Here is a 25,043-nt window from a genome sequence, read left to right as displayed (position 1 = left end):
TACTGCCTAATTCCCGTAAAAAAATGATAAAAATCATTATTTCTCCAATCTTTCACCCATCTCTATACGCTGCTGATCGCTGTATGCATACACTACTGCAAGTGTTGTAAACATGGCTGAATTATGTTCCATTGAAATTATTTGATTCCATGAATGAATAAACCATAATTGGCAAACCAGAAAAAGCAAAAGCAAAAGAGGTCTGATAAAATGAACTAAAGTTTCTAGTGTCATATTTAAAAAGGTACGATTTGCTACAACCAATGTACTTGCTAGTCTTACTCAAAATGTTTTCCAAAGTCGAATCTAAGCCCTGTGAAATGTATGAGGCTTGCTCTCACATAAATGAACCCAAAATGCTCAGATATATAAAGAAAACACTCTACTTCAACATAACTGAAACAGCCTGATATCATACCGGCTTAAATAAAGTACAAATAATTTCACTCTGTTCTTCAGAAAAGAGATGATGCAAGTTCAGAAACATCCGCTGCAACTTGCTTATAATCCGCCTTTAGTTTTTCCTCTTCCTCTGGACCTAATTCTCCCTTGGTAGGCTTGGTTAGCACCAAAACACAGCATGTTGGCCTCTTAGTGGCCCCTGCATTTGCAAGGTCCTGCAAACCATAATATTATATTAACACGAGAAAATCACTACAGCAAATCATTGTTATCTCATATCAGAGATTGATCAGTGCGTATGTGAGCTTGACAGCAAACATTAGAAACGCCAATTAAAAGAAAACTACAAAAAGGAAGTATAACCAAGGATTATTGGTCACCCAGATTTCTCTTCTTTGTCAAATTGCATATATCTCGAAAGGTTAGACCTTTCAAAAAATCCACTTAATGGCATTCTTCCCAATTCCATTGGAAATCTCTCCACTTCTCTTCAACAATTTTACATAAATGATGGCAACATCAAGGGTGGCATTCCTAGAGATATTGGCAATTAAGTAGCTTGACAATTTTGAACCTAGAGAATAATGAACTGGCTGGACCTATTCCAACTATAGTGGGAAGCTTGCACATGCTCCAAGTTTTGAGCCTTTGGGGTAATAAATTACAAGGTCCCATCCCATCTGATCTTTGTCATTTGAAGGGCTTGTTTGAATTATATTTAGGTGCTAATATGCTTTTTGGAGACATTCCTACATACATGAATAAGCTTTCTATGAGATTGAATTACTAGCATATATTGTAAAAAAATCACAAGGATCTTATATCATTTCTAGGCCTACTTTATTAGTTAAAATAAAGAAGCCTGTAAGTTTCGACCAAAATAAAAAGTGTCACCACCGTAAACAGAAGAGGACCAGCCAGTCACAACGCATTCAGTTAAAGTTTGAATTTTAATGATATAGTTTAAGGAACATATAAATAAAGAAAAAGAAATGATAATCCCACTGTAAAACAAAAGAAAACCTCCCCAAAAGCCAAAGGAGAACAAATAAGTAGAACACAGATATACAGATAAATTTGTCTTCCTCTATATAGGATGCAATGCTATGGAAAAAAAATATAAAATAGGAGAATTAAGGACAAGTGCAAACTTACTTCTTTTGAGGGAACATATACATAGGGAATCTCAGCTTCTTCACATAGGATTGGAACATGAGTGATCACATCAATAGGAGATATGTTCCCGGCTATAACACATACTCTGCACTCAACAGAGGGGGGGAAATAATTATTTACAACTTCCCAATCACAAAAATCAATTCTTGGCTATACTTTCAAAATAAAGCTACTTTTCACTAAGAAAATCAAACACTCTATATCTCAGTGTTTGGGCAGGATTTGAATAGTAAAGAACTACTTCCACCCCCACCCTCCCCAACACAGAGTCACAGCTACCTCTTGTACCCATTTTTATTTAATTTGCCCAATACGTCTTTTTTCAGCATAAATTCCAAAACTAGTGCTCTACTCAAACTGTAATTTTCACCAGTTACTTTCAGTTTATGTATTCATCTCTGATAAAACATGAGATCTCATTAAGCTTCCAGTTTCAGTTGTGTTAATAGGGGAATATAAAAAATAAAATAAAAAAGTAAATAAAGTTCAGTTTCATGCTATATAAAAGACTCATGGTTCTCACAAATCCATTGTCAGCATAACCATATAGGAGAACGCTTATCAACAAAATGCACTGCAAATAAAGCATATGCATGATGCTAAATAAGTAGAACAAAGGAAAGATAAAAATTAAAATTAAAATTAAAAATTAAAAATTAAAAAAAAAATAAGATAAAAAAAATAAAAAAATAAAAAAAAAGAGAGGTTTCCAACTCTTTTATGACAGCACAAACTGATCGTTTTGCCACAACATTTATATAATTCATATCTCCAAAAGAATTCAATGTCTTAGGTAAAAGATCTTCAGCTATGTTTAAAGTATCACTATTACCATAGAAGAATGAGAGAAAATAAAATGAAAAAATGCAAGCAATTTCTTTACTTTCCACTTTCTGTTTAAGAAAAACCTGCAGCCTTCATTGAAAGAAGGGGAATATCACAGAAAACTTACCCTTTATGACCACGCCTTATACTTTTAACCACCTCCTTTACTCCTCTCTTCAAGCATTTGTGTTCAGCAGCTGGAATAAAAAATATAAACATAATTATTTTAAACAACATAGTACACAAAAAATTACCAAAGCATACGTTGAATTCTTTTTTTTTTTTTTTTGTAAGATTCCTAACTTTCATCAAACAAAATTCTACAACATCTATCATATGGCTAGAACACAATATTCGTAGCTAGTTCCAGGCCAAACCCAAAGGAACAAGCATAAAACGAAAACCACCCATGTCTTTAAACCGTAAACCAAGTGCATATAAAACACAAATAACATACCGAAAGGAATATTTTTAGATCAATACTATACATATGAAAATTTACCTCTGCGGACGAGCTTGAGGGTGCGCTTGCAGAGCTTCTTTCCGGCGAGGGGTTTAGCAATGGGGGCAATGGCGAGCAGCTTCTTGATCTCCTTCTCCTTCTGCTGCGCCTTCTCTGCTTCGCTATCGCTTCCCATCTCGTTTGCTTTCTTTCTTCTGATGCTGAGGCGACTAGGGTTCTTTCAGCAATGGGGGGAGAAGAAGGTGCTATTTGTACCTACAGCGGTAACGGGTTGTGCTTTTAAAATTCAGACAGGGGCGGATCGGATTTTATAAATCGCGGGTTCCGACCCGCCCTGAAAATAAACAAATCATATAAAAAGAAGAAAAAAGCATAAATATTAGTAAGGATGTGGAGCTGAACAAATGGACCATTCATTTTTCTACATGAAAATTGCATACAATAACTCCTTTTTTTTCATAATTTAATTTATAAAATTGGATAAGGAAAAAGGGGATAAGCCAAAAATATATATAAATCTAATGGTTGGTTTTTTAAAAATAAAAAATAAAAAATTATGAAAAATAATGGGAGAAGGACGAGGATAAATGCTCTAGCATTACTAGTAATTTTTTCAATAATTCAGATTTAATTTCACTCTCTTTATTTCTTATAAAAAAATATACAATTATTTTTAGAGGAAAAAAAAAAGAATATATATATATAAAAAAAAAAAGTGGGAATGCAAGCCAAATAGTATTTTTTTTCTTTTGCACTTGAAATTTATTATTTTATCCTTACTCTTTGTTCATCATGATTTAGTTAAATAAGGTTATTTTTGTCTTTTGGCATTTCTTTAGATTGCAAAACTACTAATTTTCCCTTCCTGAATCTAATGAATTTAAAAAATTGTTGGATATTTTTGTCTTTTATTTAAATTTACTATTTTATCTTTACTCTTTGTTCATCATGATTTAGTTAGATAAGGTTATTTTTGTGTTTTGACATTTCTTTAGATTACGAAACTACTAATTTGCCCTTCCGGAATCTAATGAATTTAAAAAGCTGTCTTGATATTTTTGTCTTTTATGTTTAAATTACCATTTTGCCCTCTGAGTAGGTAAAGAGCCAAACTTTTTTAAAGAGATTTTTTGGTCTTTTATGAAGAGAGCTTCAGGAATGGGCAAGATTCAGATTCAGAAGGAATTAATGGCGATTCAAAAGGAATGGGCAAGAAAGAAGAGCGATTTTTTTTTTTTTTTTTTTTCAGTTGCAAAAGTGTGCAGAAGTAAAAAACAAATCTACCTAAACCGATTTTGTATTCAAAGAAGGAATGGAGGAGAAAGGAGTTAAAAAAAAAAAAAATCTACCTGGAACGATTTGGATTCAAAGAGGAAATGGAGGAGAAAAGGCGGAGCAATTTTTTTTTATTTCTTGTCAACCTCTTTGTTGCTACAGAGAAAGAGTATAAGAGTAGAAAAAAAAATCTGCCCAAAAATCCATCTCTCCTCCTATTTCTTTGTTAATTTCTTCCTCTCTTTGTCCAGAACAAAGAGAAAGATCAAGAGAGACGAGCCGAGGGTGAGATGCTGAGATAGAGGGAGAAGCTGAGAAACAAACTAAAGATAGCTATTTTTGGATATTGCTTCCTCATGTTAGTGATTGGGTATTGCTACTGCTGTTTTTTTTTTTTTTTTTTTTTTTTTTTGTGGGAAGTTGATTTAGTGGTAAAGTATTGACCTTTGGATGATTGGTTTCTTTCTATGATTTTTAACAAGTTTGGGTATGATTTTTCCTTGGTAAAATTTGATGGGTTTTCTTTAATTGTTTCTTCCTCTCTTTGTCCATCATAGGTTAGTGATTGGGTATTGCTGAGTTTTTTTGTGGGAAATTGATAGGATCCTTTCTATGACTTTTATAGATAAATTTTCAATTTTTCCTGGGTGAAATTTCATGGTTGTGTTTGGTTGGAAATGTTATTGGTTAAATCTCAACCTTCATTTGTTTTCTATTCAAAAATTCAAAAACTCACAGGCAAAAGCTCTATATTAACAACACACATCACAAAATAGTTTTAGATTCCGAAAATATGATTGGATTTGTTAGGAAAGTTCAACTATATGTACCACATTACTCAATTACTTAAATTTACAAATATATCATGTTAATTGGTAGTATTTTGCTTAGGTGATTTTTGGGTTGAGTTTTGTGGGTGTTCCGTGTGTGTGTGTGGATCAACGATGAGTATGGTTTTTTTTTTTTTTTTTTTTTATGGAGTATGTGTGATATGAATCAGAAGTGAGTTTGGTAAGTGCTAATTTTCAGTGACTTCGTTAGGTTTGATATTGTGGGAACAAACGTATTGTTGCTAATGAGTTAATAACAAATGAATCTATGGGACAATGTCTTTGTACAATTGTTTTGCTCTATTCAATACCCAATTAATAGAGAAAATGCTGATGATGCATTCTATGAGTTTCAGAACCCCAAGGGGAAGATCCAGGCTTATGTGTTTGATGGCAAGTTCTTAGCTTCGGCTTTTTTTTTGGAATAAATTGGGAATCCATGGAAATAAACCTTGAAGCATCTTATTCATCCAAGGATGCAGTTCCTGACAGCGAGAGTTCTGATTCAATCTCGTCAATGGGTAGAAATCATGAAAGAATGAAGATGAAGAAGCCCACGCTTTTGCTTCCTAAACCAGTGACATTGTTTTCTCCAAAGCCAGTTAGTGACCTTAATGCTGCTGCAACTAAGCTTCTGAAAGTCTATTAAAAGTTGTCGGACTAGACAGAACCTTGCAGATTATGCAGTTGTGGTTGAGGAGAAACTCTGGATTGTTTCTATATTATCTCAATTTCTTTCATTTTTAGGTGTTTTCAACCTTTGTTTCTAAAATCGATTCAAATTGTCCCAGGTGGAAGGCCTTAGACTTTGCTGCTCTTAAACGGAGCCTTGTATCTTTCTTCAACATTGAGAAACCAAAAACTGTTGTGTCACAGTAGGCACGTGCTGGGACAAGACTTGCCAGGGTAATTAGTTACTACCTTACAAATTTAGGGAAAAGAAAAGAAAAAAAGTCATGTTAGAAGCATTATGCTAACAGCATGAACTCTCATGTATTTGTAAGTTGGAAAAGGTTTATCTAAGGATGAGACAGCTCAGAAATTTGCCCTACAACACTGGCTTGAAGCTGTAAGTCCATAGGCTTTTGGCATACATTCTTCTTACTTGGTCTGATCATTTCATCTTCCTGATATAGTTCAGGCCAAAAAATTGAAATGACAAAAACCTTTCTAATGCAGTTTCAAAGTAGAGTCCTTTCCTCGAAGTCTAATTTTAGACCTATGAAATGCACACAATTTACTGAACTGATAAGAGTTATTTGGTTGTTTTGCATGAATTTCAAAGATATGTTTGTAGATACAGCCTTCGTAATTCATCTTAACTATTGGATGAACTGCTCTTTGATATTCTTTCGGTTGAATCATAGAGAGTTGATCAAGTGATGTTTTCAAAAATTGCCCTTGTACTAGATGTTAGGAAACATATTTTCAAAGTCACTTCTCATCAGACTTAAAACTGGGTCAAACTTGGTCAGTATTTACTTTCTTATAAAGAATTAGTGAATTTCTTTATTTTACATATAGATGTTATATCAGTGTATGCTTTCATACAATATTTCTTCATCTTCTTCATATACCTTGGTTCATGTCTCCCTTTCTCTCTCCATCCTGAAATTTTAGCTATAGGCAATTGTTCTTGCCTTTGTTACAATATTCCCTAATTGTCTCTCATGGATTCTATTTGATTTTGTTAATTGGTGTAGTGCCATGTTCACTTATTGGTTTCGGCAATTTGTTTTCTCTTTTGTTTCAGTTTAATGATTATTTCTATTTGCATCATTGGTGAGAAAAAAAAAAAAAGTTGCATGTTTACAACCTTTCCGAATCAAGTTGCAATGTAGAATGTTATTTTATCAATCTTGACTCATTCAATCTCTCACATAGAATACACGAGGTAGTGCTTCACTGTGTTTCTGTGTGTGTTTTGCAATAAAAAAATGGAGAATGAGCTTCACACCAAGTACCAAAAATAATTTTAGGTGTGCATACTTGTACACCTTTCTTTGGGTTTTTGTGCGATAAGAAAATATTTAGAGGGTAGGATTCTCCTCGACTATAAAATATAGTTTGAGGTAGTAACTAGATGATCTCCATGGCGGTAGCATCCGTCTTGTTGGAATTTTGAGTTGGTTAATCTATGTTTAGTATGAAGATGTCTTAATTTGTGTGCAATGATGTTGATATCTACATAGCCAAACCTACTGCTAGCCCACTTTGAGGACATTAATTTTTTTTTTTTCTTTAGATATCAATCATTTCCTCTTCTTAACAATAGAGTATACATGATACTTAGCTTGGAAAAAATATGAATGCACTCCAATAGAAAAGAAAAGCAAAAGAAAAAGAAGAAGCTTAATTGTAGCTTGTTCCTTTTGGACTCTGCTAGCCCACTTGAGGACATTAGAATTAGGCATATGTGATTGAGATAATGATCTTTTAGCTGTCATTTCCTAGCTTTTCGCTGAGGATTAGGATTCATTGATGAAAGTCTTATTTGAGTGATTTCATGAGCGGTGGATCCAAGTTTATCAAAGGCCTTTAAAGAGTGAGAGCTTGACATTGTTAGTCGATTGAGTTCTTTGGATTGTTGTATGAGGTTGGGTTAATGGAGAGGGAGAAGACATGTAGAGCTTGAACTTATCTATGCCTCTCCAATTTGAGGTTAAATGTTGTTGTATATTCTTAAGGGCTCTTTGACTTTAACTTAGATTTTCAATGTGTCATGTACAAGTAACATTTTCTTCATTATTTGGAATTTTCTGTCGATTGAGTTGTTTCGAGTATATTTGGTTATCTGTGATCAACACTACTTCTCTCGCTTCTTTTTCTCTTCTTTTCTATATTTTTTCCCCTTTTCACTTGATTGGACCCATTAATGTATCCAAAATGCTTACAATCATGTCTCTATGTTATTGTGTCAGAAGAAAAAGACATTTAGTGGAAGATTGCCATTCGTGACAATCTATGTCTCTATGTTATTGTGGCAGAAGAAAAGAAAGTTAGTGGAAGATTACCATTCATGAGCATCTGACTATTTGGCAAGTATTAGTTACATGAGATCTTAAATAAACACAATTTTAATTGTAAATTGTGTATGTTTATTTATCTTATAGAGCTTTGATTTAATTTATTAATTAATTTTTTTTTTTTTTTTTTTGTGACAGGATGACTTATTTATAAAAATATCTAGAGAGGAATTGAGGAAGCAATGACTTTGTAACAATTTTGAGTTTTATTTTAGATTTTTTTTTTTTTTCACTCACCAATTCGACCTTATAATATTTTCATTACCAAAATATTTGTATAATGAAACTTGCAGCATCGAACATTGCATTACAAATTATATCATCATTCCATACCGTGAATCACACACATGGTTGGAGTTGCTATCTTTCTTTGTTGTCATTCTTGAGTGTTTCATTTTAGCTAAGTAAATACTATGTCATTATAGAATGCTTGTGATAATTGTAGTTTCTAATAGTTTGGTTGTATCGAGTTAGCTGCATGCTTTGATGGTGCGTATATACTCTTGGTAGTATTTATGGACAAGTTATTAGGACTGTTGAAAAGAAAATATAAAAAAATAGATGTGTTATTATGGTGATAATTCATACATGCATGCTTTTAAAATTTCGTTATTCATGGCAACATGGTTTACTCTAAACTTAATACATTTTCAAGGTCCATGATGTATTATAATGAAGAAACATTTGATGGAATTACTATTTTATGTACCTATAGGTTGGTTGAGATAATTAAACACCATGAACATGAATGTGCTATATATTTTTCAATACCCTTTGATTTGAAGTAACAACTTATGTGTGATATCTAAATTAAACCTCTTTCGTTTTCTTTAGGTACATCATATTTACTTAATTTTATAGTCTTACTTTTCAGAAAATTTTATGTATACTTGTTCAATAATCTAGACATTAAATCTATTTATAGGATAATATATGTATATTATTAAAAGTATAATGGTAACAATTATAGTGATACATAATATAAGGGACGAAGCACGTGCATTGCACGTGCTATCCCAACTAGTATATATATATATATATATATATATATATATATGTGTGTGTGTGTATTTGATAATAATTTTGAGAAGTAATTTTTTATTTCGATTTAAATATTATTTTGATGTGATGTAAAGGTAAAGAATAATTTTAATGTTGTGGAGTCCACATATGAAAATGTTGTAATTTTAATTAATTTTTTATAATTTGAGTAATGTTATATATCAATTTATACCATGAAATATCACACAAGGCAGACGTACAGTTTCAACTAAAGAATCAACATTTTAAGTCAACCCTTTGTTATATATATATATATATATATTACAAAATCAATATGGCTAGGGTTAAGGAGCCAAACAAATGAATCCAGAAAATTTATCAAATTGATGTGGCAAGATATTTTATATTTAAAAAAAAATGCAATTTTTTTTCTCTTAAATCAATATGGCTAGGGTTAGGGAGTCAAACAAATGAACCCAGAAAATTTATCAAACTAATGTGGCAAGATATTTTATATTTAAAAAAAAATGCAATTTTTTCTCTCTTGTCTATCACTCATAATCTGCCACATCAGTTTAAAAAAAAATTTTAGTTGATTTGTTTGGCTCCCTAACGGTCCTCGATCAATATTCTTATACAAAAGGACAATGCTATATATTCTTAATGGATGCCACATCTACACCTTATTCACCGTCACCAATTGATCAGTCCAAAATAGTGATCGATCAGTGTCAGACTTGCATGCAAAAGTAATTTTACAAATTACAATTTCTTTAAAATTCTAAGAAATCATCGTTCCATCTCCCATGTTTGACCCAAATAGGCCAAGGCCCATGTTCTCGGGTTAACTTAGCCTTGTGTTAGGCCTTGGTCTGGTTTACATTTTTTAGCCTACCTTTGAAATTCTAGGCCTGCTATTGGTGGAAGGCTTTTGACTCCTTTATGACGTCTCGCACCCAACAGGACGACAAAGAAAGATATGCTTAATCATGAAGCTGTACTGTCTAGAATCTACTTCAGTCAAAAAAGAAAAAAGAAAAAAGAAAAATAAATAAATAAAAAGGAAAAAAGAGGAAAAAGGATAAACCAAAAATAAATAAATTATAATCCAATCTAGCAATAAATATTTGTGATGTCACTCCAATTGTTTAAATAAGGAAATATTTGAACAACCACAAAGCCAATGATTGTTCAAAAAAGGAGTCATCATGCCTCTTGATAAGATTTGGTTTTTAAGTTATTTTTTTTCAATGATTTAAACTTCATTTTACTTTTTTTTCTTTTCTTTCTTTCTCATTTTAAATATAAAATTATATCTAGACATTTGATTGAGTAATGCTAAGCATTTTAAATTTTAATTCTAAAAATTAGTTTCCAAATGATGTATTATGAGTTGATAACATATTATTTGGGAACTAACTTTTCAGAATAAAATTTGAGATGTATAACACTTCTCTTTTTGATAAACACACGTGCTATAGTTCTTGATGAACCCCACTACATTTCTCAATATTCTAATACATCTATCCATGTGTATATTTGATAATAGAAAAGTCCACATTCCTCACTCAAATTACTATCAAATTGATAGTATCTTCTCAAACTTTTAATTGGGACAATGTTTTCTTTTCAAACTACCAAAAAATTGTCAATATCCCTAGTCAATAAAAAGACAAAAATGACTATAAATTTTAGTCAATTTGACAAAAATACTCCTATAAGTTCTAAAATAAAAATTAAAAGAAAAAAAAAAACGAATTTGTTTTAAATTTCCACTCTTTTTTTTCTTTTTCTTGAATTTTTAAATTTAAATTTTATTAAGAGTATTTTTATCATTAGAGTGGATATTGACAATTTTTTGTAGTTTGAGGAAGACACTGTCGCAACTGAAAATATTGTCAATTGAGTAATATTTTGAAGAGAGTATGAGGACTTTCTCGTTGATAAAAATAATTTTGAAAAGTAATTTTTTTTTTTATTCTTTTTTTTTTTGATGTGATATAAAGGTAAGCATTAATTTTTAGTGGAGTCCGCATCTAAATAATGCTATACTTTTAAAAAAAATTAAAAATTAATCAAAACTATCACATCAACGTGGAATAAAAATGCAGTATATGTTAAGAGATCAGAGATCAGTTTGCTTATTCAAATAAAAAATAAAAAGGACAGTGCTAGATAGTCCTTTTGACAATTGTATTATGTTTGACACGTGACACCTAATCCAGATAATTACATAAATGGTCATGTGAACCACCGTTAAAGGGCAAAAATATCCTCCCCAACAACCACATCCACAAGGCCTATATTGCTAAAATTGTGAATTAATTAATTAATTAAGCTTTTTGTGAGTTTTATAATTTTAGCGGTAAAGACAAAGAACAAAACGGTGAGGATTAGAGCTTTTTCTACGCCTAGTCTCCGACAGCAGGTCATGCTGTTCCCGTGCTCCGACAAAAACCTCTTTAATTTGGTCCAGCACACTTAACAGTTAACAATACTAGAACGACATCGTTTTGTTCTTCGCTTTTATATAAGGCAACGCTTAGTCAAGAGAGGCACAGAGAAACAGAGTGGGAGAGGGAGGGAGTGAAAATGACGTCTCTGAGTCTTAGAGCAATGGCTACGGTGATCTTGATCTCGATCGCCATGAACGGAAAATCGGAGTCCCACGAACTCCGGCCGTCGGATCACGGTCTGGGGTACCAGAATTCGTCGCCCGCGGGAGAGAAGTCGTCGTCGTCGTCGTCGTCGCCGCCGGAGATGAAGTCGTTTTTTGGGGGATCGTCGTCGCCCACGTCGACCTCTTCCAACGTGGCAATGCCGAAGGCCATGGATTCCAACTCCACCGACGACCCAGACGACACGTCGTGGTGGTCCACCGTCGGCCGGCATGACAACGGGCACAAAGATCGCGTGCGGGCCGTGCTGCTGGTGGCCAGCGTGGCGTGCGGCGTGACAGGTGTCGCTTTGTTAGTGGCCTCCGCTTTGATTTACATCTTCAAGTTCCGACGACAAAGATCACCCACCACCACCACCACCCCACCAGCACTGCCGCTGCCGCCGCCGCCGCCACCATACCATGACAACGACAACAAGTTACAGATAGTGGTTCGTGAATAATTCTTGCTTTTTCTTCTTACGTTTTTTATACGTCTTTCTTCCACTTTATGTAAAGTGAATGACGTATAACGCAGAAAAAAACTTCCCCACCTTTTTAATTTATATATTTATAAGATGAGTGGACTTTTTTTTTCTTTTTTTTTTTTGGTAATAATTTGTTGGATTAGTGGAGAGATAGAGATTTAATAGTAAAATGCAAGATCGAGAAAAGGTTATTAATGGAGGTCTCCATTGATGTAAACTTGAGCTTAATTCTGTCTGTCTTGTGTACTTCTTGCTCTTTCTTATAATTACCAATCATTTCTTCATATGGAAGAATATTATATATCATATTCTCATGTAGAAAATACTGTTAAAATAGTATAATTAATTAATTTTTTTTTATTAGTTTAGGCTTTTAAAATATAAGCAAATGTCTTAAATTTGAAAATGGACCGGAGAGAAGCTGATGCTTGTTATTATAATTTATAAGGATAAAAGTGTAATTTTACCTTTCTTTTTTTTTTAACACTTTTTTCCTTATAACATCAAGCCTTGGCTCCTCTCCTGTCCATTTATTGAACTTTACTTATGGGAGAAGAATTGTGGTGAGATGTTAATTGAATAATTAAATATAATATAATATTCATATATGAGTGGTCGTTATTTAGGATTAAAGTAGTATATTATTGATTGGAAAGAGAGAATATAATCTTAGGGGACACGTGGAGTTTGAAAATTGTGGTTATAGTAATAGTAGGGGGTTAAGAATCTTTCGGCAAATAGTGAAAAAGTAAAAAAGTAAAAATAATAAGAATATGCTTTTTGTAAATAATAAGCGGAAATGATGACCGACCTTGACTTTTCGTGAGTTTGGTGAGACCCTTAACTACCGCCTACAATAGTAGACCTTGTCGGTTGCTATGGTTTGGTCCAGCTCAACCGTTTCATTTGGATACTGCGTTTCACATCACTTTAAAGATTTGTTTCCAATAATTGGCTAATGGTTGTTTCTTTTTCTTAATTTTTTTAAAAAAAAAAATTATTTTTTTAATTTCATGAGAAAGCTTTAAGTGTGGATTAATGATAATAAAAGAATCTTTCCTAATTTGTTATGATTTTTAAAATAATCTTTGAATTTGAAAAGATCATTATTGAGTTTCAATCTATTAATGATTTTAAAAATCACATCATATTTGGGAGAACTTTAGTCTTACTTCTACGATTACTCTAAAGTGTAATTTAAGTAAGTTTTGTACAAATTTCTATAGATTATTATGAGAAATTAGGTTTGCAGCAAAGCAAATAGACAGGTTTGGGCAAATAAAGACGAAAGTTTGCATTGTCTTTATCATCCTCAATGGAGTTTTTGAAACAAACGAGTGCAATGGTGGGGTTGTAGGTAGGGTGTCAATTCCTGTTTACGTGCCGAATTTGAGTCGTATTCAAACATGAATATAAGACTATATAAAACAATCATAACTTACCTCATTTAATTAAACATAACATGCATGTTATGTTTGTATTACGTTAGAAGGTTGTGTCAAAAACTATTATCCCTTATGTCACTTGTCGGGTTCATTTAATTAAACTATATATGTCAACTGACCAATTTAATTATGGGTTTGCACATTTTTATTTTTCTTACCTGAGGTTTAAATCCTATTATAAATGGTACCTAACTTACAAGAAAATATCAACTTAGTTAGATTTAGTCACACGTGTCATCACATAGAAATGCCACATGTCCTAAAAATTAAAAATAATTAATAATTAAAAAACTAAAACCTAATAAATAAATAAAAATTTATGGGGTGGCCGGCCAAAAAGGAGACCCCATAATTTTTATTTTTATTTTTTTAAAGGTTTTTAGTTTTTTAATTAATTATTTTTTTATTTTTTAATATGTATTAGGATACGTGGCATTTTTATGTGACAACACATGGCATTCCGTTAGTTTAGGCTAACGGAGGTATTAAGTTTGTCTTTTCCCGTAAGTCACGTACCATTTATAATAAGATTTGAACCACATGTAAGAAAAAATAAAAATATGCAAACCCAAGTACCAACAAAGTATTTAACCCTTTAATTAAACAGATCACACCCTTCACACTAACTCGCTAATTTCACGTCGAATTAATATCGGGTATGCGACGCCAACCTCATTGTATGTCAAATAAAAGCTAATGGCATTTAATTTTTGTACCTGTATTTCACTATGCAAATCTGAGTTCCCCCAACTGCTCTTTTGTTGATATCCTCTGAAGAACTAAATACTCATCTTTGGCTTCGTACTTATCCAAAAATGTTGTGTCACATCTGATAACAACACAAGTTATGGTATATTTGTATTCACTCGAAGGTCATTCTCACAATCCAGAAAGCAAATTGTAGGAGCAAAAACAGCTGGCAACTATGCATGCTGGAGCATTTATAGCATAAACAGAAAACACATGGTTTATGGATGTAGCTGTACCTATCATTAAGATATTATTGTGATTTTAGATAATGCTATAAATGAGGCAATATAACCAATCAATCAATTAAAACAACTAAGTTCACAGATACACTGCTTCATTTTAGGGCAGATAAATGGTATTTGGTAGAGTGATATACGATTCTGATGACGTGACAGTAAAAAGATTCTCAGTCATATAACAGTCTACTAAATAGCATTTCTTTATCAAAAACTATGCAACTTTGTGAATATATCAACTGCTTTTTGAACTTAATGTTCATTCAACAAGTTAAAAAAAAAATGTTCATTCAACAAACAAAGTAATGTTGGTTAGTAGAATGTTAAACAACTGCCATACGGCTGGAATGACGTGACAGTGAAATCACTGTCACATCATCCCAGTCATATGATATTCTACTAAATAACATTACTCTATTTGTTGAATGAACATTAAGTTCAAAAGGTAGTTGATATATATTCACAATTTTTTCGTGTCACCACCACAGGTTACAAGTTGGAATAAACCAATATACAAAGTTGCATAGTTTTTGGCAAAGAAATGCTATTTAGGAGACTGTCATGACGTGACAGTGCAGTCGTATAACATTCTATTGTTGAATGAACATTTTTTTTTTTTGTAACTTGTTGAATGAACATTAAGTTCAAAAAGCAGTTAATATATTCATAATTTTTTCGTGTCACCAGTTACCACCACACCAGATGTTTACAAGTTGGAATAAACCAATATACAAAGTTGCATATTTTTTGGCAGAGAAGTGCTATTTGGTAAACTGCCATACAACAGTGATGACGTAATGGTGAGTATAACATTCTACTAAACAACATTACTCTTTTTGTTGAATGAACATTAAGTTTAAAAAGCAGTTGATATAGCACAATTTTTTTGTGTCACCAGTCACCACCACACCAAAGTACAAGTTGGATAAACCAATATACAAAGTTGCATGTATTGATCTTTGTCACTCCCACTAAATTTTGATATTGACAGGCAAAAAAGAATTAAATTTAAATCAACAAATAGAAGTGAAAGAAGACAAGTGCACTCAATCATTCCATAGGAGTAACTCGATCAATACTACAGCATTTTTATTAGAAGCAAAGGCAAGAAAAAAAATATATATGTACCTATTGGTCAAGAGGCATCCATTCTAGTTCTAGATATAGTTCCCCAGATTCCACATTCTGGAGCTTGAGGGCCACCTCCTGTTTCACCTTGCCATCAACAATGTTAACAGTGCTGTCATCTATCAGGGCATTGTCATGCGATTTCAGCCATTTTCCAATCTGCATGTCCCCAAACATCCCTGCATCTCCAAATGCCATTGCTGATGTTATTAAGGGCTGGAGATCGACCTCTGCTTCTCCCATAATATCATCGGATGAAAACGTGTCGTGATCAAACACGCGCTGCAACATGCCAAAATATGAGAAGTCAGATATGTTCCCATTATTAAATTATTTGCTTATACAAAAAGTAGTCCTCAACAAGGTGCTAGTGTGCATGGTAGCTGGCTTTTCCTTTCTAACGTCTATTTATAAATAAGATGGGCAGAAAAATGGAGAGAAAAAAGAGCAGAGAAAAGTTAGAAGAGAGAGAAGAAAGAGACCAACTGTTTAGGTGAGAAGCCAATTGTTTGAGACAAACAGATAGTATAGATAACAAAGCTAGCCCTCATACTTCTAAAGAAACCCCAAATTAAATGCCATATTATCTGCACCAACATTAAATTTGATGCACCACTGCTTCTATTTTTACATATAAATAATTTTATGCATAAAAGATGGCATATAATATTACATATACAAACTACAACAAAATATAATTACACCATGTTAGGACATTCAGTAGCATTGCAAGCAAAACATGTGTGAGCTTTTGTCTCTTAACTAGACAAGAGAGGAAAAGTTTTCCCACCATATCCTTGTAACCACAGCATCCAGAACTCTGAAAAGGAACTAGGGTTGGCACATGACTACAGGGATTAAGTGGTAAATTGATTGGTTTCATATTGACTGCAGACAACATGTTTGCAATTGGAATACATCCAAGTGAAACAACTAATGCCAAAACATCATACATACATACAAACACTAAAGAAACATTATTCAATGTACTCCTAAGAGTATCTCCAACAGCATTAGGTATTTTACCCAATGAAAAAGCACTACTCTCTATTTTACCTACTCATTTTTCTATACAAACTCCAACAGTTTCTTTATTCCATTCTTTACTTTTCTTTAAATATTATTATTTAATCTTTTTTATTTTTTTTTCACTTTTCTCTCTCTCTCTCTCTCTCTCTCTCTCTCTCTCTCTCTCCCTCTGACTCAACCCAAACCCCCCACCATAGCCAACCTCTGCAATTATCTCTACCCTCTCCTCTCTCTCCCTCCACACCACCACAACACAAGAAGACTTTAAATTTTGGAGCTTAATCAACGCTACCACAGAAGAAGGATTTGATACTAGAAGAAAAAAGGATTTGATACGGTCGGCCTATGATGAATTTAAACCCCATCTGCGACGACGGTGGGTTTTAGTGCTCATGTTGGGAAATTTTTTGTTTGGATTTCGGATGATTTTAGGTGTGGTTAATTTGAAGCTAGGAGCTGAAATTTAGATCTTTTGTTTGTTTTGGTGCTCATGCTAGGCATGGCTTGGGTGCTTTCTCTGCAATGGACAACTCTCTTACTCGCAAACCATATGGAATCCAAAGCTAATGCAACAAACATGAGAAAATCAAAAGCTTGGTCTTGGGTCAGTCTCATGGGGTGTAGGTGAGGAAGAATGATTTGATACTAGAAGGAAATATGAGAGGAGGAGTTATTGGGTGGATTTGTCCAGAAAACCAAGAATGCCTTGGAGAGGAAGAGGGAGAGAGAAGAGAGAGAGAAAATATTAAAAAACATGAACATAGTGCTACAGTGAATAGCAAGATATTGCCATTACCGTAACAAAAATGTTAGATTAGCTCTTTTGGAGCTAATCTATTGGAGCTGAAAAGAGAACAATAATAGCTAAATGTAGCTAATATTGCTCTTTTACGTAATTTGCTGGAGTTGCTCTAAGTATTGGCAAAAGGGAAAGAAATTTGTATTCGTAATTATTAGTATCATTATTGGCTATAGTATGAGAAAGAAAAACACCTTTTTTTTTTGATAAATAGTATGAGAAAGAAAAACACTTCAAGAGGAAAATTGAAGTTTTCATATGTAAAAACACCTAATTTAGAAAGGTGTACAGGGATCAATGACTTAATTTTCACGCTGAGTTATAATTTAGTTGGACAAACTAAAAGATTATGCTTTTTTATCGTTTAACACAAAGAACAGAAGTTATTGCAATAGAAAATCAATATGCCAAACTTACTATAGTTTCAAATACCCCAAACTTGAATAACAATTATGTGACGCACCATGAATAGACCATTGCCTGAATTCTTTCCCTTCTCAGCCTATTATAAACTTGACAAAATTATGTTCAAACCCAATTTGTGACAGTAACAATGTCATATGAGAGAGACAATTGGTCCCCTGCGCCTAGCTCAGGTAGTCAAGGGATGGGTGGGGTTCTGATAGATTGCAGAATCTAAAAAGGGCAAAAAAAAAAAGTAGAGAGTGGGGGGGGGGGCGGCATGGAGAATTTGGAGAGCGAATGGGCTCACTTTGGGGCTGGACACCCACTGCAAGCAGTGGCAACTGCTCCACATATGTGTACTTAGTGATATAGAACAATTCCAGGTTTACAAGTACAAAAAGGGCAGCATCCAGCATGCCAATTGCAATCATCAATAAAGTATGGGAAGAGCTCACTTATTATGGAAACTAAATCTGTAATAGAATATTAAGAAAAGTTACTTGACGTCATCAAGGAGAAAGAACAATAGGCAGCTTACCAACTTCAAGGGTCCAAAACGCTGAGGAACAGACAGCATGAGGTCCTGATTCCAGACCGGGTTCAAGTTGCTCCTTACAACAGTCGTCTGAACAGTCTAATAGCATCAAGACCAATCGTTATCATCAGAAAAGAATACGATCCTATGAACTATATAAAATTTCCTTAAGTTATTTAATGATAATGGGTACATCAAAATGAAGATATGTATTTGGCCATTCTAGCAGGAATCTGACCCGCCATCCACCCAATTGAATGACTTTCAATATTAGAAAAATAGTTCACAATGACAACAAATACAACTTAACTCAACTCAACTCAGTTCAGTTAAGCATTAATCCCAACTAAATGGGATTGACTACATGTCCCCAATTACCTCTCTAGCAATCATGAACAAATACATATACCCATAGATACGTACGTGTATATTTTTCCACACACACATATATAGTATATGTGCTCAAAAACAAAAAGCAAAACCAAAGTAGAATATACAGTATCCCCAAAGATGAAAGTGAAAAAGAAACAGTGACTAACCTGCTGCCCAAGAGTTATGATAACATAAGGATCACTTGACATCATATCTCGGATGGCTAAATTTGTGCCTTTTATCACTTTGACCTTCAATAATCCAATAAATTCTACCATGCCTTCCTGTCATAACTTTTAGCATCAGATAAATTGCAGTTACCTGGTAACATAATGTAAAATTTATCATATCAAATATATGCCCGGGAGAAATTTTTTATCTGTGAAAAACAACAATGTATCTATCAAAGAAGTCTAATCTATATACCGAGTGTGCATGGTATTATGCTCACTGAACAAGTTTATCTGATTATATCCCTCTCTTCCTAATGCTATGAACTATTACTTTTATCATTGAAGCAAAGAATCTGCAGGAAGGAGAAAAGGTAAACAAAATTTACCGAATTTTGAGAAGAATTTGATCCAAAACCCCCCAGAATCTTTCTGGAAACAGTTGACTGGAGAGAACTTTTTCCTGTAGGAAGTGACACAATCCGCAGGCTGGGCTTCAAAAATTCTTGAAGCTCATACTTAGCCCTAAAAGAAAGGGTAGCAAGTAAGTAACACCCTAAGAGCATGAGATATACCCAACAATTGAATCTACCCTTAGTACCACTCTCCAGCCTGCCATGGTGGTCAGTCAACTGTCAAATGAGCATAAAAGTTTTACAGTAAAAGAGCACAAGTACACATAGGGCAAAGTAGTTCAATCGTAGGTTGGACAGCAAGTAGGATGCTTATAGTAGTTGGAGCACTTTCATATCAAAATCAATTACGTGGTCCACCCAGAAAGTACATACATAGTCTGAATCAAGTACAGGGTGACCAAACATATAGAGATGTCAGAAAAGAGTCACACAGATGAATGGATTAAAGAATTATAAGTTATGTCTAACCGAATAAATTTCGCACGCTGGTCATGAGAGGCATCTGGTCCAGGCTTTGCATATCCTTCTGGGATGAAAGCCTCATAAATTGAATTAGCAGAAGTATTTCCTCCAACTTCAACCATTGCATCAATTTCATCATCAGACCACTCATCCAGCGTCACAGACAAAACCTAAAAAAACTAGATTAATATTGTTCAGAGAAATATATAAAGTTAGCGTGTGAATGTGTATGTGTTGGAAGAGAATATGAAAAAGCTCAAGCACCTAAATAAATCATGACATTTATCGTTGAACAAGAGACTAAACTTGGCAATGAGAATTGACAAGGTGCATAGATATAGGATCAAATGAAGATTAAGCAATTAGAAGCAAGCAGATTCCACCATGTAGGAGGCATTTCCCAAAACAATTCAGGGAGTAAACCTGGGCTGGAAAGAGGACTGGTAGACAGCCCAAGCAGTCCAAATGCCCAGTACAGTCCAGTTTTTAAATATGAGAGTAAGACTTGTAAGAAATGCAAGCAAACACAGACAAAAAGCTACTCTGGGCAACTCAATGATCTTTTAGGCTGCAGCAAAGAAGGTGAGTTTGTTTATTCAATAAGCTATATTTTCCATTTTCACAAATGGAACAAATTCAGCATGTCAATCAGAAAGTAGTCAAATCAACTCAAGCCTTATTATAGATATGGCACATTATGACTAAATTGACATCAGAAAGATTTAGAAAATCTATCTACATATGCATTTGTGGTGGTTTATAATAATAAGGGTTGTGATTTTAGGGTTTTTTAGGGCGAGAGAAAGGCTTGAGAGTTTCTACAATAAGTGTTTAGAAATATAGGAAATAAAGGTAAGAAGGAACTTCTTAAAAGAAATAGGTTGCAGGAAAATTTAAAGCAGCTGCGTTTGAGACTTTAAGGCTGGTTTGATATGCTATACGGTGGCTAAAGACTTTGGAGGGTGTTCAGAGCTGAATAAATAGTAACATGAACCAAAAGACTCAAATTAGGGCAAGCATGGATTTTAATAAACCAAAGTCTCGTTATTAAATCTGAAATTGTCTCAGTACAGTAGTAAACATATATATAGACTCTCGACTCTTGACATTTCTTAGTAGGGCTAGGACTGAAAAACCAACTTGTAATTTTACGAGTAAAATAATCCAAGGGAAACACCAAAAGAAAAAAAACCAATAAATGATGGACTTAATTTTATTTTTTTAAAAGAAAGACCCACAGTCCGTACTACGGCCCATGCCTAACAATAACAGAAATTACTAAAATACCGTTAACTCACAAATTTAAATAAAAGCTGAATTTCTACAATTACAATACTAACACCTTACAATCTACCACGAAAATGTCTTTTGAAACCAAAAGGCCTTCTTAGATGTCATGGAACCTAAAGCTTCTCTCTATCCAGGAAATGGCTGCGACATCAAGAATTCTTTAGGCTCCAATTAGTTCCTATTGTCTTAATGCAACAAAAACAAGTACATTGACTAGAAAAAATACATACTAAAAAAAGCGAGAAATCAATTTCCGTCCTTGTCCAATGCGCAACGAATTCATATGTCCAGAATATATCATCGCGCATGTGGCCATCAACAGCTAGTTGCCATTTACGTTTTATAATTTTTGTACAACAATATAGGTAAAAGGTAATCTGGGAGCAGTTACCTTAGATATATGGGTACCGAGGCTCCTATGTACACCACAACATTTCAAGCATATAAAAACTCCAATATTTGCAGACCTGAAATGCATTTATCAACAAAAATTAGTACTTATCAAAAAGAAATTATCAACAAATTCCTCGACATCGTAAAGGAACAAGGTGATGCAAATAACATGATTTTAATTTGTTCTTTGACATGAAGCCATTTCCCCAACTCCATCCACAGGATGTCAATTAACAACTCACACAGAAATTCTTCACCTTCTGATTCTAATTCTCCAAATATCAATTGTCACAATACACACACACACTCAACGTCACAACACACACACACTCAACATAACATAATTAACAAACTAAAGGTGTCCAGGTGGTGAAACTTACGCCCATTTAGGATCTGGGGCACCACAATCAGCACAAACACGATTGTCACTTTGAAGCAATAGCTCTTTTAGTCTTCTTTTACCTGTACAAAAAGTGCACATCATTCAATAACAAGGTTAACAAAAAGATATCATTTCCACATCATACCAAAAATATAAAAAGGAGGCACAGTCTTGTACAAAGCCTTGAAAGAACAAATTGCAAAATATCTTTCATCAAACCAACCATAACTGTCAATATCTAAGCTTCACGAGCAACAAAATGGAGCATCTAGCCTTCATACTTACTCCACACAGTTAATTAGCTACAATTAAACACAAGAATAGACTAATAAAATAAAAAATCTTACAATTTTTCAGATTTTTAAGTTTCAACATAAGAACAGGAGATAAACTATAAGTTGCTTTGTAACAAATCAGAATTTCCACCAAAACAGTGGACTAGAGGTGGAGAAAAGGACAAAACTGAAAATATCATTCACTCCTAGTCTCCTTCCTGCACAAGACTACAAAGCACACATTTCTCCTTTCACCTTCATACCAGATGCTACAACACTATAAGCATAATTCAACAGCATGCAAGAATTCTCAACTACACTCATAAAAACCCACCCTATGCATACAATAGTTCTCTAATCAGCCAAGGACGAAGAGGCACTGTACTCTAAACTCTTTCTCAGGTGCTCCTCACTCTTGCACCTTTTCTTTTCTTTTCTTTTCTTGTTATGGGTTGGTAACTAAAACTTGGTTCCTCAGGAGCTTCTTCAATTCATATCAGACTGCAATTGTGTGAGCTTCCACTCTGTAATTGTATGACGGACACAAATATACAGAAGAAAAAAAAATGCAATTTACACATCCCAACACCTTAGTAAGGGAATATGAAAGTGCCCCTACTCCAGCATATCTATATTCAACAAGTCAAAATAAATAATAATTTAAACTCCATTGAGTGGCACAAAGAAAAAGAAAACCGACATGCACTCGATTACAAAATAGATGTTATGTTTGAGGATGCACTCGATTACGAAATAGATGTTATAAGACTATCCAATTACTTAGAGCCCACTGATCATAATAACACACTTGAAAGTATTACAAGAATACCTGAAGCAGTCCCCCCAAGTTCCAGTGGATGGTTACTCATTGCTGTGCTTATAACCCACAATGATCCAACAAAACCTAGCTCTTCCAAATTGTCTAGACAAAATGACCTGAAAAAGGAGAAGGGGGAGGGGGGGGAAGAAAATCCATCTCAGCAAACGTTATGCTAAAAACCAACAGCTCACACCCCCGGATAAATTCTCAAAATTAAAACTTTTTCAACATTCAACCAGATTACACTAGACAAAACAGGGATTACCAGGTTAGGATTAACAAACTGACAAATAAACTTACTTTCTAGATCATAGATATGGAATTGAAACATGAGAACAAAAATTCAGAACATGGTCAGAACAGTAGCAAAAAAAGGGACCCAAACTAAGCACTTTTATAACGAGTGATAATCTCAAAAACAAAAACAAAAAAAGTAGCAGGGTATTTGAGATCATTTGTAGGCATTCCAACCAATTATTGAAACGTGCACATATTCATCTTACTGAAACAATCATTCAATAAATTATTTATATGCTTCTTTTTTCTTGCTGCTGAGAAAACAAACCAAAAAAAACTGGGTCAAAGACTTAAAGGTCCCAAATGATGGGAAATCTAGAAAGACTCGATATTCAAATATAATTCCCAATCCTACATTTTCTCAGCAGCAAAAGGCAACAAAAAGAACAAATCATATTAACTACATTAACAACATATTAAACCCAAATCAATATTGGAAAAATAATCATACAATGATGAATGATGGTGGGTTCATTCATTAACGGTCAAAAAGTTGGAAATTTTGGATTTGGATTGAGACCGTTTGGATAGCGTCATAAAAAATGAAAAAACATTCACATCAGAGGTTTCAAAACCGTCAAATGGTTGTAACCATTAACAACCACCCAAAAAAAAACAGAAAGAGATGATGAGATTCATTGCAGCCAAATTGGAAGATCTAAAGAGAGAGAAATAAAGATTCACCAGCAAATTTCAGATAACAAAATGCCGAACTCCAAACCCAAAGAGCTCCTTCGAGAGACAGAGAGAGGGAGAAAGATGCTGAGGCGCTATTCTTGTTATTGTGTTTTGTTTCACACCCTTTTGATTCGGGTGATGAAAACTTTGTGTTTTTATTGTTTTATAATCATTTTATTTAATTATTTTACGCCTTTCTTTTTTACTGTTTTCAAAAGGGTCAGACCAGAAATGGGAATCGCTTTATTAGAAGAAATAAATCATAACATAAATGCCACTCGTCTTCTTTGATTTAAAAGTCAAATAGTTGATGGGAGTTTGAAAGTTATCCAACCCGGTGATCTTTCTTCGCTCGCATGGCCTTGTAAAGAGATAACAACAACCTTAAAATGCACTTTTATGTACTTTGTTATTCGAGCCAGCTTTGGTCGCCTAGGTTGCCGTTGTTGTTCTGTATCCTAGCTATTATTATTATTATTATTATATATCTTCTAAAAAAGGTATTGAAAAATGTTTCTTTTTATATTTTTTGGTCGTGTTAATTTCTAATTATTTTAAAATTTAAGTTTATAAAAACTAATGAATTTAAGGGCCGAATTAAATTTCGGACTATAGATCATTCATCTCAAATCCTAAAAGAATGGAAAAATAAACAAGGGATGAGCTTAAAGACTTAGCAAGTTATATTTCCGACCGATCTTAAATCGGTTCATTTGAAAAAAAGTTTAAGGTAAACTTTCTTATTAACTTAAAACATATTATTTGTAACTTGTATAATATGTCATTGCGTACAAGTCTGTCCTATATGTGCAGGATTGTGTGATTTAACCTTCAAGGATGGGCCGGATGGCAACACCTTTGGCGACCAATCCTCTGGTCAACCGATTAACTATTGGGTTGTTGACGTGGATGACTTTCACCCATCGTTAAGTATGTGGACCCTACAAGAAATTTGTCTCCTATTTGATTTGGTATTCCTTCTCGAATTAGGAGAGGAATTACTACTTGGCACAACTTG

General features: G+C 33.7%; 3 protein-coding genes across 5 annotated transcripts; 1 reads left to right on the top strand and 2 right to left on the bottom strand.

Moving 5' to 3' along the window:
• Nucleotides 1-203: 203 nt before the first annotated feature.
• LOC132171604 (H/ACA ribonucleoprotein complex subunit 2-like protein) lies at nt 204-3,129 on the bottom strand. Its single transcript, XM_059582971.1, has 4 exons — nt 2,906-3,129; nt 2,531-2,600; nt 1,558-1,663; nt 204-617 (listed from the first exon to the last, which is right to left on the bottom strand). The coding sequence occupies exons 1-4, from the start codon at nt 3,039-3,041 to the stop codon at nt 456-458; spliced, it is 474 nt and encodes a 157-aa protein (XP_059438954.1). The 5' UTR covers nt 3,042-3,129; the 3' UTR covers nt 204-455.
• Nucleotides 3,130-11,384: 8,255 nt separating this feature from the next.
• On the top strand, nt 11,385-12,256 carry LOC132172237 (uncharacterized). Its single transcript, XM_059583702.1, has one exon. The coding sequence runs from the start codon at nt 11,592-11,594 to the stop codon at nt 12,117-12,119; it is 528 nt and encodes a 175-aa protein (XP_059439685.1). The 5' UTR covers nt 11,385-11,591; the 3' UTR covers nt 12,120-12,256.
• Nucleotides 12,257-13,703: 1,447 nt separating this feature from the next.
• Nucleotides 13,704-24,141, bottom strand: LOC132170990 (probable ADP-ribosylation factor GTPase-activating protein AGD13). Of its 3 annotated transcripts, none has more exons than XM_059582173.1 (10): nt 24,032-24,141; nt 23,060-23,166; nt 21,954-22,035; nt 21,572-21,647; nt 19,897-20,060; nt 19,402-19,537; nt 19,010-19,126; nt 18,474-18,569; nt 15,703-15,984; nt 13,704-14,417 (listed from the first exon to the last, which is right to left on the bottom strand). In XM_059582173.1, exons 2-9 carry the CDS (start codon nt 23,097-23,099, stop codon nt 15,703-15,705), a joined length of 993 nt encoding a protein of 330 aa, XP_059438156.1. In that variant the 5' UTR covers nt 23,100-23,166; nt 24,032-24,141; the 3' UTR covers nt 13,704-14,417. The 3 variants fall into 3 exon arrangements, with proteins under 3 accessions (XP_059438156.1, XP_059438157.1, XP_059438158.1); XM_059582174.1 differs by lacking the exon at nt 13,704-14,417 and adding an exon at nt 14,424-14,574; XM_059582175.1 differs by lacking the exon at nt 13,704-14,417 and adding an exon at nt 14,424-14,568.
• Between the last annotated feature and the right edge of the window lie 902 nt (nt 24,142-25,043).

The sequence above is a fragment of the Corylus avellana genome, chromosome ca2 (genome assembly GCF_901000735.1).
Source record: "Corylus avellana chromosome ca2, CavTom2PMs-1.0".
Lineage (NCBI taxonomy): Eukaryota > Viridiplantae > Streptophyta > Magnoliopsida > Fagales > Betulaceae > Corylus > Corylus avellana.
This window is presented reverse-complemented; position numbering and strand designations above follow the sequence as displayed.

Bases quoted from the DNA above. Each gene is read 5' to 3' on its own strand.
- LOC132170990 (XM_059582173.1), bottom strand. From the start codon at position 23,099: ATGAGTAACCATCCACTGGAACTTGGGGGGACTGCTTCAG. The intron at 19,127-19,401 runs GTAAATTTTGTT...AAGTTATGACAG, and splicing joins CAAATTCTTCTCAAAATTCG to GAAGGCATGGTAGAATTTAT. The intron at 15,985-18,473 runs GTAAGCTGCCTA...GGCATGTTGCAG, and splicing joins GTTTTGGACCCTTGAAGTTG to CGCGTGTTTGATCACGACAC.
- LOC132171604 (XM_059582971.1), bottom strand. From the start codon at position 3,041: ATGGGAAGCGATAGCGAAGCAGAGAAGGCGCAGCAGAAGGAGAAGGAG. The intron at 2,601-2,905 runs GTAAATTTTCAT...TTTTTATTCCAG, and splicing joins CCTCAAGCTCGTCCGCAGAG to CTGCTGAACACAAATGCTTG. The intron at 1,664-2,530 runs GTAAGTTTTCTG...TGTTGAGTGCAG, and splicing joins ATAAGGCGTGGTCATAAAGG to AGTATGTGTTATAGCCGGGA.
- LOC132172237 (XM_059583702.1), top strand. From the start codon at position 11,592: ATGACGTCTCTGAGTCTTAGAGCAATGGCTACGGTGATCTTGATCTCG.